At 40.2% G+C, this 16112-nt stretch overlaps 1 protein-coding gene across 3 annotated transcripts in view; it reads left to right on the plus strand.

The window, feature by feature from the left end:
• Positions 1-16112, plus strand: part of FBXL17 (F-box and leucine rich repeat protein 17) — a 495428-nt gene that overhangs the window by 467440 nt on the left and 11876 nt on the right. For all 3 annotated transcript variants that reach the window (XM_019450532.2, XM_019450533.2, XM_019450534.2), the window contains one exon: positions 5937-6079. In XM_019450532.2, the coding sequence (XP_019306077.2) occupies positions 5937-6079 (143 nt within the window). The remainder of the gene's footprint in view (positions 1-5936; positions 6080-16112) is intronic.

Raw genomic sequence — 16112 nt, forward strand, 5'->3', positions numbered from 1 at the left:
TGGATCATGTGTCCTTTTGATATGCCCTCACTCTTTTAAGCACCTGTTTTTTCTGATATCACAAGGTGTTTCAGACTTATCTTGTATTTCCCTGCCCCAGTGCAGGAATCAACCATTTCTATAAGAAGACTTAATTCTTTTTATTAGAGAATGATATTTATAAATCAAGATCTGGGTGCCTGTACATCACTGCTACTAGAGTGTCATTGCTCCTAGTCTCTCTCAGCTGAAAAGATAAGGAATATATGCATGTATACTAACCCATGCATGCACATACATCATATTTATTAGTTATTTCTATATCTGTGTATCTGTTATGAACCAACAGTTCATTCTAGTACCTCTGATTCCAAATCAATACCACAGGGTTTATTATAAGCCTCTCCCCTTTTCTTATTTATAACTTCTTTCTCTGACAGTAAAAAGACTGGCTCTCATCATTTACAATCCTAGATTACACATAAAGTAGTTACTGAATTGCTACCTCATAGCCCTGTGAGAAATAGAATTACTAACTGGAATACAATGTTTGCTGACAGTTCTTTTTGGATTTCACCTTACAATATCCTGCCAAAATAATGTTTTCCAAAGTGACTGAATTCTTAATTCCCATCCTCTTCTGTGTGGTTATTTTATTTGTCTGGGTCACGCTCTTAATTTGTAATACAATTAGCTTCATTTGTTACTGTTTGTATTCTACTTCCCATTCCCCTACATCCTTGTTAGTTTTAATTTTTTTTTTTTTTTATTTTGGGAGGTATGTAAAACATTACTATGATTCACAGTCGAAGCTATATCCAAAGAGATACTCCAGGAAGTGTCCCTCCCTCCTCACATCCCCACCTCCACATTCCATGCCCCTTCCTTCCTCCCTTTTCCCACCAACCCCGTATACTTAAACAGTCTCTGTATTTCCTGGTTTCTCTCTCCCATATTCCTTTTTCACAAAGGAGCAGATTTGTAAGTGGTTTTTTTTAATTGTATTCTCTTTTATATGGTGATAGCACACCATATAAATTCTTGCACCTTTACTTTTTTCACTGAATGATTTAAAAGTTCCTAGTATTATTAAAAGTATCTTTTTCAAAAAGTGTATTTCCAGGGTATATTCCTAGAAATGGAATTTCTTTTTTTTAATTTTTTAATGTTTATTTTTGAGAGAGTGAGAGACGGAGCACAACCAGAGGGAGGGCAGAGAGAGAGGGAGACACAGAATCTGAAGCAGGCTCCAGGCTCTGAGCTGTCAGCACAGAGCCTGACACAGGGCTCAAAATCACAAACCGCGAGATTATGACCTGAGCCGAAGGCAGATGCTTGACCCACTGAGCCACCCAGGCACCCCTGGAAATGGAATTTCTTAGTCAAAATTTAATATGTATGTGCTCATGGTTTTCACTTTCTCTGTCTATGGAAATGCCTTTTAGGGGGTTAATGTATTTTCTTGATAATGATATAAGTTACTGGATTATAGCTTTTAACTTGTATAATTTTTTTAGAATGTAACTATTTTTGTTAGTTGTACTTAGCACATAAAAACGTATATTCAAACTGCATTGAGATTAGGAATTAGTCTTGCATAATTTATTTCTTTTCAAGGCTCAATAAATATCATTGTAATGTGTCAACAGCCCCTAGTGAAGGTAGTAATCACACATTACATTTGCAGCCCTATCATCCCAGGTGCAATCTACAAGTTCATGATCACCAATAGAGAGTAGGCAGTTCAGGAGCTCTAGCAGTGACATAATGACTAAATACTTACATAATGCTCTCATTTTCCCGGAGCATTTTATTTTTCAAAACTCTTTAAAGTCTTTTCATTTTATATCAACTGCACCACTGTAGAATGCTTTGGGAAAATATCACATAAATCATGACATTTATGTAGTGCCGAGCCCCTTACATGTACTATGTCATTTGAACCTCAGACCAACCCTGTGAAGTAAGCAGGACATATAGTCAACATCTCCATTGTCCAAGTGAGGAAGCTGAGACTCAGAAAAGTGAAATATCCTGAGGTCAGACATCTGCTAAGTAGTGAGCCTGGAAATGAACTTGAGACTGTACCACACTACAAGTGTCATGGTTAGCTTGTGAAGAACAATGAAAAAATATTCAAAGGTAGGATATAGTCACAAAGATGTAAATTGTTCTATATATTCTGGAATTTACAGATTCTGGTGGACCGTGTTTTATGGTCACCGTGTTTTACTTGGCTCCCTGCAAGCTGTAATGGTTAAGTCCTGAATGGTGGTAAAGGGGAAAAATACATTCTGTACACATGCAGGCTCCTCAACCACCCCTGTGCCGCTATGGTAGAACCAACACTGGCCTTGGAGCCAAACTATCTCGGTGTGCACCTTGGTTTTGCCACTTAGTAGGGGTGGGGCCTGGCTGAAGTATTTAACTTCAGTTTTCTACCATAAAATGAGTATTGTTTTTGCAGGGCTATTGGACAGATTAAAAGTAACTTCATCAGGAAGACTCTCCCTAGTGCCCACCCCCTGCCCCCCCTCCCCCGCAAGTGTTATTCCTAAAGTAATCAGTCAGTTTCCTTCAGAACATTTGTTACAATTTAGATTTATATATGGTGGTGTGTTTATTTGCTTCACACCTGTCTCTCCTACTAGAATGTAAGTTAAAGGACATCAAGGACTCTGCTTGTTTTTGCTACTCTGTGTCTCTTATACCTACTCCAGTGTCATTAATCATTGAATAAATATTTCTGAAATAAATCCTGCCACTTCTTGGCCTTGTTTTTATTTCAGCTGCACAGAATGGCCTACAGCTGCCCTACCCTTTCACATCTCTCTATGCTTACATATGCTGTTTCCTTAGCCCAACATACTTGCCCAAGCTCCTTTGTTCTCCTAGAGAATCCTTACTCATCCCTCAAGACCTAGCTCAGCACTTCCATGAGAGCTCCTATGATTTCTCTTCTCCCTTGAAGAGTGAGGGGCTCCGGTGCCCCCTTGGCATGCTTCTGTAGTAGACCCAAACCATATTCCAGTCATTGGTGCGTTCCACTAACACTTTTAAGAACTACCTCCGCACCAGGCACAGGCTAGGGGCTGGGCATACAGCAGTGAATAGGAGCTGTCATACTTATGGGAGAGATGGGCTACAACAAAGTGAATAACCAAACAAATTAATAATAGCGTTTCCAGTAGTGGCAAATGATAGAGTGATCCATTTTGAGAAGCTGACCTTTGACTTGAGATCTGAGAAGCGAGAATGAGATAGGAATGGGAAGAGAGGGGGGATGAGCATTGTATTGTCACTATTTACTTGGGTATTCCTCATTTCCATCCCACTCAGCTGGCCTCTGAGCTCTGAATCTTTCTGTCCCCAGCACCTAGCACAGGCCCCTCATGTCACACCCACGGTTCCACTTCCACACACCAGTGGTGCAGCATGTTAGAACTGCCTGGTGACTGTCCCCATGGTTCTGACTTAGTAGATCTCATGTGCAGCCGGGACTGAGAGCCTAATTCTCAGCCTAATATCCCTCACTTAGTGTCTTGTGACAGGGAAGGCCATTCAGTCTTTCTGTGACTCAGTTTTCTGATCTTTAAAATGGAAAAAATAATAAAACTTCATAGGGTTTCTGAGAGGATTTAATGAAATAATATGCCTAAAATTCCTAGCCCAGTGCCTAGCCCATGGATAGTCAATAGACATTAGACAAAATGCTCTAGAGTGAGTACTCAGGAGGTGTTTGCTGAATAAATGAACAAGTTAAGGAATAATAAACTTCAGTTCTTACTTTATGGTATAGAGCTATGTCAAAACAAACATAGAATGCCCTGATTTATCTTCAGTTGTCTTGTTTACTGCTTATTTTAATTTGGACAAGAAAGGAAAAAAAGGGAAATAATAAACACCAGTGTTCTTAGCAATTAGAATCAAAAGCTATTGACTCTTCATTTGCTTATAAAGCAGCTTCTAAAAAACTCCTCAGATCATTATTTTTATGTTTTTCTGTCCGGGGCAGGGCTTTCATGTTCTAGCCTCAAACGTAAATAAAAGTACACAGTCTACCAACCTGGGGCCTTCTGCAACTTGTGATTTGTCATCTTCTGAAATTATAGTTTGAGATTGAAAGAAATTTCTTTTATGTATATTCTACTTCAGTCATCATAGGAGATCCTTAGGATAGCATAACTAGTGAAATTATGATCGTGCCAGAGATCATGGCTTTCTTAGGGCAGGGACACCGATGGGATTAACCTGGGATATTACTTCTACGCACAAAATATCATTCAGACCACTTGGCAAACCTTTGGCAAAACCCCCTCTACCCTGCTCCACTTCCTTGAAAACTAAATGTCAAACTAGTGGGGCGCCTGGGTGGCTCAGTCGGTTAAGCATCTGACTTGATTTCGGCTCAGGTCATGATCTCATGGTTTGTGAGTTCAAGCCCTGTGTCAAGCTCTGAGTTGACAGTGTGGAGCCTGGGTGGAATTCTCTCTCTCCCACTCTCTCTTTTCCACCTCTGCTTGTGCTGTCTCTCTCTAAGTAAATTTAAAAAAAAAATAACAAATAAATGTCGAAGTAGGTGGGCAAAGGTGAAAGCATGAACAAATTCGTGGCATGAGGAATTTCTAGGAAAAAAAAAATTTGTGTCCTTCATCGCATTTTCACTGGAATACACTGAGATGATGGGTATTTTTGTAAACCTTAAATATCAGGCTACTTAGGAGTACTTTGATACTTGAATCATAGGCATGAATTTTCTAGTAAAAAAAATATTACTGAGGTAATTGGCAAAGAGATTTTGCCAAGTTCTTCTCTGTGAGCTGTAAGAGTTAACATTTATTTACATGAGTAATTCACTCTGCTCTTATCAATCTAGTCAATTGGAAAATATCATCCGCCTTTAATGTCACAGAAATCAACTCATCCTATCTTAGAATGAGGAAATAATTAGCAAACAATTTCTCTGTCCTTTTTAAAATGTGTGGCATTGTTTTCAGGGTTTTCTTTTACAAACCAATGCACCATGAACTTATTCTGGCTGGAGGTATTGAAATCTGTTTTTCTGCTCCACAAATGTAGAGGTGTGCGTGTCTATCAAGTGAGAAGTCCGTAGCAAAGAGCCACCTTCACTGATTGGTCGCTCTGACAGGGTGCTGGGTAATGGAGCAGTGATAAGTGGTGCACATCGTAGATTATGGGATAAGCATCTGCCCTTTAGTAGTGGTCCAATGCTAAACAGTCAAGAAGACTAGAGATACTGATAGTTTTCAGATGACAGGCTTCATTTTATATGTTAATAGAAGGAAGACTTCTGATAATGGTGAGGAAATTCAGCATAACAAATGCATTCCCTTTACCCCACTGTAGCATGGCACCAATTAAATTCAACTGTATGTATAATGTATTCTTAATTCCTAACAGTCCCAAGAAGGACTGATGTGAAAAATATTATATAGTCTTACATTTTACAGATCATGAACAGCTGGAAAAAATTATGCCAATCGGTAAAGAAATTTATATGCGGTATAATACACCTCAAAATGGTGCTTACATGGATTTTTCTTTTAAAAAATTTATTAAAGTTATCTTGGGTAAAGTTTAGTTTCTACTCAGCATTTTCTGTAACATTATATATATAATTCATTTTAATTTATTCCTTCTGCAGATATGAATGTTTGAAAGTACAGGTAACCTTGTAATGAGTAAAACTGATAAGAAGCTGTGTTCCAATGAAAGGGGAATTATGGAATGATTATTCACTTTGTGAAAGGGTTTGTCATAGAGCAAGCTTTCCTAAAGCATTTCAAATTTAATTTCGTTTACAAAACATTCATTTACACACAACATTTCAGGAACAAATTTACTGAGGAAATGAGAGAAATAGTCATAATAAGATAGAGATCCCATACACTGCTAACATTTATGCTTGCTTTCTCTCTTTCTGTCCCTCTCTGCAGCACTGATAGCCATTGGCCGGTACAGCATGACAATAGAGACTGTGGATGTTGGATGGTGTAAAGAAATTACAGATCAAGGAGCCACCCTGATTGCGCAGAGCAGCAAATCTCTAAGATATTTGGGACTGATGAGATGTGATAAAGTAAGAGTTACCTATCAAGTTTGTAGTTAATAGCTTTCTATGATATTCTCTCTCTCTCTCCCCCTATATGTATGTATGTGTACGTGCACATACATGTACTGTTACATCTTGCATTGCAAGATGCCTGGTTTTCTAAACTAATCTGAAGTTATTTTTGCATTTTTCTATTTAAAAATGAATTTTGTGCTTATGCAGAAAGGAAAAGCAATCATACGCACAAATTATATTTGGCCTCCTGTCCCTAAGTCCACGGACCAAAATTAAAAGTGTTTGCACATCACACAGCAATGTGCAGGGTCTAACGGTAAAATTCTTTTCTGGATTCCAAGTTTCCTGCAACAGTTAGGTGGAAAGAACAGTGCCAAACTGGTTTTTCACAATTTGAAGTGTGTGGTTTCAGTGCTCAACATGTATGTATTGTGGCAATCTGGGGGCAAGAAAGGGCCAGTGAGGGAATATTATGTGGGAATTTGTGCCTTTCTGCACTTAAGATGTCACTTTTAGTACATGATGAGAAATGGTCCCAGAGGTCCCACTGAAGGTGAGTGGCGCTGGCCAGAGATGTGAGTGTGAGTTTGGGAAATTGTGCCACGTTTAATATGGGGCCCTTGAAGACTATGAAGGAAAATGATAAAAATCTGTATTGATCACCAAGTACTACCGAGATGCTTCCATGTTTCCCCTGTAAGTCTAAGAAGTGGTTATTTGTGCTATGAACAGGAGAAAATGGAGACTTAGTAAGACCAGACCCTGGCCTGAGGCCAGTCATCCAAGATTTTACCGCAGGTCTCCAGGGTCTGGGCCCAGTGCCCGTGGCACACCTGGGTGCCGTCTCCAGGCACGGGGTCTGCCCCCTGGGAACAGATCCACCTCAGACACTTGCTCAGAAGTGCTAGCATCTTATAATAATTTACACATGTGTGCTACTTTTGCAACTGGTGACTAGGGACAGATCTAGCAAAAGAGAGTGAAACTAAATATATATGTCTCTCAAAGGACATGCATTTTCTAAATGTACCAAATTTGGGGGCCAATAGAAGAATGGCCCAAATCCTTTGTGTGCTTTTGTCATTTTTGTTAATTGACCTAGTTCTTTTCTCCAAATGCTTTAAATGCTTTAAAATCCCAGCTTATACTAGGCCTTTGCCAGTTAGTTATGTTTAGAGAGATTTTACTATATATTCTCAGCCCAACCTAAAAAGCTGGCTGACTTTGTTACTAAGCAACAGCACTTAGACCCAGGGGTTGCAAGTCTCCCTCAGATTTCACTACTAACTAACCTAATGCTGCTACTAACCCTTTCACTTTAAAATGACTCCTCTGAGGGGCATCTGGCTGGCTCAGTCAGTGGAGCATGTGACTCTTGATCTCACAAGAGTTGTGAGTTCGCGACCCATGTTGGGTGTAGAGATTACTTAAAAAATAAAATCTTTTTTTTTTAAAGACTTCTTTTAAAACAAGTTAAAGAATCTACAGTAGGCGGAGTATTCTAGAAACGCTAAACAATGACAGCAGCTTTGCTCAATGTCTGCCAGAAGAAACTGCTACTACCTGGGTACTACCTGAACCAAGGACGCCAAAATGTATGCGTTCAAAACGGATCTGTATATCCACAAGCACTCTTAGAAATTACCATATTTCTAGTCTGTACTCCTTAGATTTGTTGAGGTCAGCTCCACCTTCAGAGATGAATGGTAAAAGTTTATGTTCCAGTTAGTACAGGAGAAGATTATTTCCGACATATTTGCTGACCAGCATTTTGCTTATTTTAAGTTAAGGAAAGGATCCTTTTCTACCCAGACGCAAATTAGTCCAAAATGGGATGGGGAGGCTGTTCTGATTAGTGGTCTCCCTGAGAGAGTGTTAGCCCTTTCCTCTGGCGGCCTCTGAATCCTGTCTCCAACCACTGAACTGCTCTGAGAGCCTCTGGCTCCAGCACCATGCTGTCTGCCCATAGCCTGCTGTGGTGCGGCCCAGCCCAGAGGATGCTGGGGCCAGCCTTACTGCCTGGCGTCGTTAGGCTTAGGGCAGCTCAGAACCAGACACAAGAGGTTCTGTGAGGACAGAAGAAGTTTCCAAGCCACCCACAAAGTGCAAATAAAGCCTTGCACATAATCGCTTGTTTGTTGATTTAGTTGGATGGAAACCTAGAGTAAGTAGCTACTCAGCTTTCAAAATTTGTGTTATGCAATCTGTCTCCAGATTTTAAATTTTTATCAAGACTCAGAGTAACAATGTGAGTAACAAAGAGGTTAATAGATGAGGGCATGGATTCAGAGGCCAGAGTTAGGTTCACATCTGGGCTCTGCTCTTAGTAGTGTTATCTTCAGCAGTTACTCAGTGCCTCTGTTTCCTCATTTGTAAAATGAAGATAATGATAGTACCTGTCTTGTAGAGTTCTGTGAGCATTTAAGTGAATGAACATATACCAAGCCCTTAGAATAATCATGTTTGTTATATATAAAATACTCAGTGCTACTGATTATTCTTATCATCAATGTCATATTAACCTGTGTTTTGATATTTGAAATTTCCAAATGAGAAAAAATTGTACTGCCTGCTATCTGATTTTGAAAGGAAATTAGACAGGAAAAAATAAACTAAGATTAGCAAAGATGCTGCCCTTTTACTTTTTCCTCAGTTAAAATTAAGGTTATTATTTTCTATACTAAGATGTCAAAATTACATTTTTTTTTTTTACATACTCGACAAAGGAAAACTAATGCCTCCATAGGACAATCTGTATTTAGAATCAACTTACTAACCAGGGTGTAGGGATAAAGAAAGATTTGCAGGGTGAGAAAAGGCTGAATTGAAGAGAAGACAATTCAAATAGGCAGGGAAACAAAAAGAGAGTAATAAGAAAATAGTGGAGAAAAATAAGAATAGAAATAGAAAACACAGAGAAATCATGATCAGCATATGGACACGAAGACCCACGATTTATCTCAAGGTGAGCATCTGTGCCAACCAATAATTGAAGAACAAAACTATTTGGGTCTATCACTCTTCTCTCTGTCCTTTAACCAAATCTGCTAACCGTTAATCAGTCATCAATTTGAGCTCTTCCCCTTTCTGGACACCAACTGGAGCCAAAGGAGGAGCAAGAAACCTCAGTGGTCTACACCATTAACCCCCTTGTCAGGAATATTGTCACTGGGATCCCTGCGCTGGGGGAAAGATGGGGTTTGTGATGTCTTTGTGTCCCGGGCTTGTGATCTGCGATCCTGTAGTTCTGCGAAATAGTGAAGGCAGTTATATTTTCTTTCACACACAGCCAGTTTCATTTGGGGCCACTTATATTTAATTTGGAAGCTATACTTTACCGAACTTGAGCTTTTTTCCTCACTTGGGCTTTTGAGGAATTGAAAGAATGACAAAATGCATTGCATTTGTTGTAGGAAAAGGTGTTTTCCTCCGTCTCCCTGTTCTTTCTCTCTCTCATTTGGTAAACAAAGAACAGATGAGAAACATTCACCATATTCTTAGCAGATAAAAGCAACGTGCGCTTAGACTGTCAGACAACTTGTTTGGCTACAACATTGGTGACTTGTAGGGAGGAGTCCTCCAGCCATTCCACAAATGCAGCATTCCCTGAACACTTGTAAAACTAGGAAGTGCGTTAAGAAGCCCATGTTTGAGTAGCTGTTCCGATTGCTGGATAGATAAGCATGTTAGAGGCATTACTTTGAGTTTTAAAGCCGACGCCACTTAATCTCCTAAACTTCAGTGCATTGTAAGAACCAAGAGAAGAAAACGCTGTGTGAGACGGCTTTGATGAATTGGGGTGAACTTATATTCTTAAAGACTGTTCAAAGGCTTACTTGACCTTGGGAATTAGAGTTGACCCAAAATCACCTATCAACTTAACACGCATTTATTTGGTGATTTAGTTAAAACTGCTTGTATAATCAACGGGACTCTCTAATAAGAGTGATATGTTTACTCTGCTTTCCACAATTATAGACAGTAGGTGGTTTTGGTCAGAGAATATTTTCACAACCTTAGAATAGAATATTCTGTAGAATTCTAGAGTCCATATAGATCTGTTTCTTCTCATAATATGATATTTTCCTCATTTCTTACAAGGCCGTTTGGATGGAGAACAAAACTGAAAAGGACAAAAAAAAAATCATGGGAAAGCTGTAGGGCAAATGGAAACGCAATGTTCAAGGTTAATGAAAAATGTTTGGGGTAACAGGGTTGATGAGAGGGGAGGGAGCCCAGTGGCATGGCATTGGCTGAGAAACCAGACCTCGCCAGAGGCAGCCTGGCTGGTTTGGGAAACCTCGGTGATAAAAAGTCGTGGTGGAAACCTCTGCAGTGTGTGTTAATACAGAAGTTCGGAGACAGAGGGCCTGAATTATGAGCAGCGAATAACATCATAAATGTAGCAATTCTCAAATGCCAAACCCTTGTGAAAAGCAGTTGGATGAAGAAATGCTGGAGCTTTTAAAAGCTCCCTTTCACTTTCTTTCTTTCTTTCTTTCTTTTTTTTTTAAACTTCATGCAGAACTAATTTTACACACTGTTCATTTGATTTGAAAATGCCAGCGTCTGGGGTATCATTAAAGAGCGTTATTGAGGGAGCCACTCTTGGCAAAGCATTTGGCTTAAAAAGCCTATTTGTTCTTATGTCCCTGGAGAGTTGTAGATAGGAAGGAGAAAGTGTACCTCGATTTACCTAACGCCGCCCCTCTGCCTAGGCCGGGACCAGGTAGCTGCCCTTCTGTTGGGAGGAGGCTCCTTCTCCTTGGCCTCTAGAGGCGCCAGGAGGGTTGTGGGGGCCACATTACTGAAGGAATAGACGCAAATAGATTTTGAAAGGTCCACCCCAATGTCCTATGACCAAAGCCTCTTGGAATTTCTTTGATTTCTAGTTGACATAAATTAGAATTACACAGGCGTGAAGAGTCCGCCCAGAAAAGATCAGAGAGGCTGCTGGGGGAGGAGAAGCCTCTGTGTGATCCTATTGATTATCCAGCTGCCTTCAGGCCAGGGGCCTCTGCGAGGCTGACTATTATTGATCCACACCATGGAAATAATCGAATTAATTCATTTCTCATCAAACTACCATTGCCAAGACCTTTCTCCTCACCTGCTCCAATTCCTGAAGTACTTAGTCGAGGAGTGAAACAGATGATTTCTTTCAATAAGAAATGATTTCTTCAGGTCATAAGAAATTCTTGTTTTCACACAGAGTTCCTCATTTAAATGGTAGGGAGATTTAATCAAATCAATAAGAAGCCAACCCAGAAAGCAAGTAATAGAAACCAGTCATCTCTTTAAAGCCAGAAATCTACTTTACAGCCTTCAAATATCAAGGGCCAAGTTTTGTGTGCCCAATTTAATGTAAAAATATTCAGGAAAAATTGACCACTGCATTTTTCAGGAAGTAATTATGGTAAGAGAAAGCCTCAACAACCTAAATATTTCTGTGGAGAAAATGGAGTTTTTATCAGCTTGTTTAGGAATCAGGAGCAGGAAAGCCCTATGGGGAAAATAATATAGGACTCTGTAACTAATACACAGAACTAACTGGAAAAATCAGTTTAAAGGAAAAATAATTTGTGGGGCGCTGTGTCCAGGACTGTTTGGGTAGCAATTCAGCCATGAAACAAAGTGTGTACCTGCAGGGACTCCCCTCTTCCCTGCCATTCATGCACAGCTGTTTCCAGATTGCCCACAGCCAAAACTGAGAATTGAAAATTTATGCCTTATCAAAGAAAATAAAGTGAAAAAACAAAACGAAACAAACCGTCCTGTGCTGATAAGGTGGGAGCGGTCTTGCCTGTGTTAGACTGTGCAGCCCAAGGCCTAGGCGACATAACCATTGCCCTGACAGCCCGTAGTCATGTGCTCAGAGGGAGAGGGAAGATGAAAAATGGTGACAGCATGGCTGGGGCTCTAAAATCTAAACTGAAGTCCTTCGCTTGAAGTATCAGCATCTTGTTCCTTTTGCTGATAAAACAGTTTCTCCAGGTGATTTTCGCATAGGAACACTTTAAAACACATTTTTACAACCCTCTCCTGATTATTCCTGGTAATTGAAACAGAAAAACACATCAGCTGAAATTCAGAGGTTACCTCACAACCGCACTGTGGCGAAGCGCTCCCGTCTCCTCTTCTGCCAATCCTGGGCACCTGAAAAGCCTTCCCTGTATTTAAGCATTAAACCAAGAAACACAGCTTTATGGCAAAGGTTAAACTGGTAAGCACTGGTGTCAAACTGCTGGGTTTTTACATTCTACCTACTTCGCTTGACTGCCTGTGGACTTTGGACAGCTTAATCTCTAAAAGCCTCAGTTTCACCATCTGAAAAATTGGGATGTATTTACTCCATAGGGTTGTCATGAGACTAAATGAGATATTGCAATAAAGCACTTAGCCCAAAGTCATGCACGCTGCAAGCCCTCAGTAAATGTCCACTGCTAGTGCTATTATATTTATTCATATATACGTATCTGTTCTAGAATCTGGTCTGTGATATTCAACCATGACATGAACTACCTGGCTCATGATATTGTAGCCATGAATAGAAATTCACATGCGAAGATCTTACAGAGAAACACCAGGCCCTGAGACTTAGCAATTCTCAGAAACAAATAGAATCTATTTTTATCGTAGCTAAAATTCATTAAGTAACAATTCCACTTATTATAAAGGAAGAAGAAACTCAGAGACCAATAGGTCTCAGTCCTTTGGGGTAAACAGAGTAAAGACTTGCCAAGTTAGAAGGCCACTCAGTGTGCAGGCTGGGACTTGTTTGGTTTGCTTCTTCAGGAAAATCGACATCAACCTAGAACGCTTTAAGGGAGAGTGCTGTAAGGAGCTGCTTATATTTTGCTCACTTCTATTATGGGAATGATGTATGATTTTTTTTTTTTTTTTTTTTTTTTTAGAAAGGAGAAAGCAGAGGGCCTACTGTTCCCCAAATGCTGGAGGAATAGAATGTTATGTTGGAGTTTGCCTAAAGGCACCAGGGAGCGTCATTGCTCTGTAGTAAATAATCTCCTTGGAACTTTGATTTGGCTTAAGTAATTATATGAAAGAATTAGATTGCAGGATCATATTATTTTTCTAATTTAGAAACAGAAAAGGTAACAGCAGTTTCTTAACAGGGTTCAGATTAGATCCCAGAACTCCTTAGCACCTGACTTCACAGAATAGAAATAAAGACAGCGCACAGTGGCTCAGGAGACTGAGGGACTCCTTGGGAAGGAACAGGCTCAGCCCGCACATGAAACCTGGCCATCCAGCAGCAGGTTTGCAGTGAAAGTTTTATTTGGCAAGTGGTTTTTCAAGAAAAAACCCAAACTCCTTCCCCTCTCCCAATTTTTATCTATTTTGGCCATTTATTCAAGAAATATTTGTTGAGTGTGCTTGTTGGGTTCCAGTCGCGGTGATAGGAGACGGGTCAGAAAAAACAGCGAACAAGGCAGTTCCTACCCCATAGGTAGGGGAGTCGCCTGGGGGAGACAGGCCAGCAAATGGGCACTTACAATGCAGTAAGACTGCAAATTAATTTTTGAAAGTGGTACCCCAAAGTATATTTCTTCTGCATGAAGAACCTTCCTTTGACCCCACAACTTCTTTCAGCTGCATTCCTCTACAGTTCTATTTTCTGCCACTCTCCTATTAAACTCCTTTCTGCAAAGGATGGACTATGAACAGTCATCCTTCCTTTTTCACCACTCCTTACAGCCTTACTTCCATCCTCATCGCGCCACTGAGTCTGTTCAACATCACCAGTGACTTCCTTGTCACCACATGCAGCAGCCACTTCTCTGTCCACAACTGGTCTCATCCCTTAGCAGCTGCACGCATATGGTAACCATGCCCTCTTTCATGAGAACGCTTTTCTCTTGCCTTCAATGTCACCACAATCCTGGCTTTTCTATCTCCATCTCCCGTACCGCCTCTCTCATCTGTAAAGAGGGAATAAAAATAACACCTATCCCATAGACTATGGAGAGAAATGAGTTAACGCATGTAAACTTTCTTACATGAAGCAAGCAAGGACCATTTGCAAGCAAGAACCATGTGGTGGTGAATTCCTACCTTCTTCATCCCCATCACTCTCCTCCTCACTAGGTTGTAAGATCCATGGATTTCTCCTTCTGTTATATTGCCAGACCCAGCCATAGGGGCTGATACATAACAGTTACCTAACAAATATGTATTGGATGATGGATGAATGGATTGTGTTTCTTATCTGCATTCTGTGTAGCTCCAAGGTTCTGAGGAGGTTCCTCAGAGTCTCTGGGAATGACAGAGCAGCTAAGAGGGCAGGGTGCCTGGTCCTTACCATCTAACTGACTTCAGCCAGAGCAACCCCACTTTTATTGCTTTGTTTTTATTTAGTTTACTTATTTGGTTTGTGTATTTATTTATTTATTATTCTGGTTTGCAGAAGTATTGTACAGCTAAAAGCAAGTTTGAAAAACATTAGATCTCACTTCCTCCTGATAATTTTATAGATTATAAGAAGTATCTGGACAGAGGGAAATTAGAAAGGTAACACCTTGGATTTAACACCAGCTTCCTGTAGCTGGGGAATTCTGAGTGTAGCTGAAAACCCCTGGGGTTCAGGACAGTCACAGACTGAGTTCAGGCATCTGCTGTGTGATTGGACTCAGCATCCTTCAGAGCCTAACCCTGGAATTCTCTGATTTATGTAGAGTCTCTCTTCTGAAAACCAGAAATATCACTTGTTTTCAGGCTTTTTAATCTACAGATTTACAGATCACTTTTATGCAGAATAAATTTTTGTTGGTAATAAATTTGTTTTAGGAAACAGGTCAAATCCATAAATTCTACCTGATGGCAAATGCCATTTTAGAAAGATATTTTTTTTTGTCAGGTGTCCACTGGTGATTACCACCGCCCCAGGCTTTCTGTAAGAAAATAAAAACTGAAATCAAGAAAGCCATTAAGCATACAAGAAGACATTTTTAGTTCTGAGAGTTTTCTTTCTCGATTGTGTTTTTTAGCTTAACTTTGTGAGTTTAATTTAGAAACACCCAGATGTGTTCTATAAATACATTGTACTTACCGCTCAGTTAGTGACTACATTAATTATCTTATTAAGGGCCCAGTTTTTCTCAAATAGTCGATCTTTTGCTGAACCATTTAGAGCATTGCAGATGACTCACCAAGTAGCTATCTCCATCCTGATGTCCCACACAGGTCCGCTTTGGTTCTCACCTGTACCGCACATGCAAATCTATACTAAAAAATGTATGCATTTGTGCGCTAGGTCAATTCCATGGCCAGCGGTCAGTGGCCTCAGAGTGGCCCTATGCAAGGCTCTGCATAGAGCTTACACTTGACTTGAAACATCCTTCTTGGTGGAGGATTGCTTGGAGAAACGGAATGAAAATGTCACTAATTTCTCTCTGACAGTCTGGTTGTTGGACTCCTGTCACACTAATCTCTAATTAGAGGCTTCAGGTTGGCGAGCCCCGATTCTCACTTAACACTGCAGGCGTTTCTGTGATCTTCATCCTCCCAGGTTCTTTGCTGCTTCCTCACTGTGCTAATTCAAGTGAATAGAAAGCAATGCTAGTGTTAACAGGCTACCCACATCTCATGAAAAAGAGACAGCATGAAGCCAGGCCTGTTGTGATATTGACAGAGCATAGCACTTCCAATCATTGCAGATTCTGAAATGGAATGACTGCATTTGACAAAGTTGACTGAATTTATGAGCCTGCCTCTGTCAGGTTCATTGCATTCTCAGTATCTGTCTCTTTCCATGCTTTGGGACTTTTAGATGAGTATTTTACCACCCAAGAGTAATATTTCTTACCTCTTTCTGTTAAAAAAAAATCCATCCTTGAAGGCCTCAGGGAGGTTCATGCATGAAGCATAGTGCATTGTGGGTGGCCTGTAGACACCTGACTCCCAAATGTAACAGGTAGCTTTTAGTCTCCAATAAGATGATCAATTTTTCTTCTTAAAATTATATTAAATACTTAGTCATGTGTGCCCTGTCCTTCACCTCATGGGTGGTCCCTTGAGGAAACACTAC

Source organism: Panthera pardus, unplaced genomic scaffold (genome assembly GCF_024362965.1).
Source record: "Panthera pardus isolate Hobbes unplaced genomic scaffold, ASM2436296v1 HiC_scaffold_2, whole genome shotgun sequence".
Classification (NCBI taxonomy): Eukaryota; Metazoa; Chordata; class Mammalia; order Carnivora; family Felidae; genus Panthera; species Panthera pardus.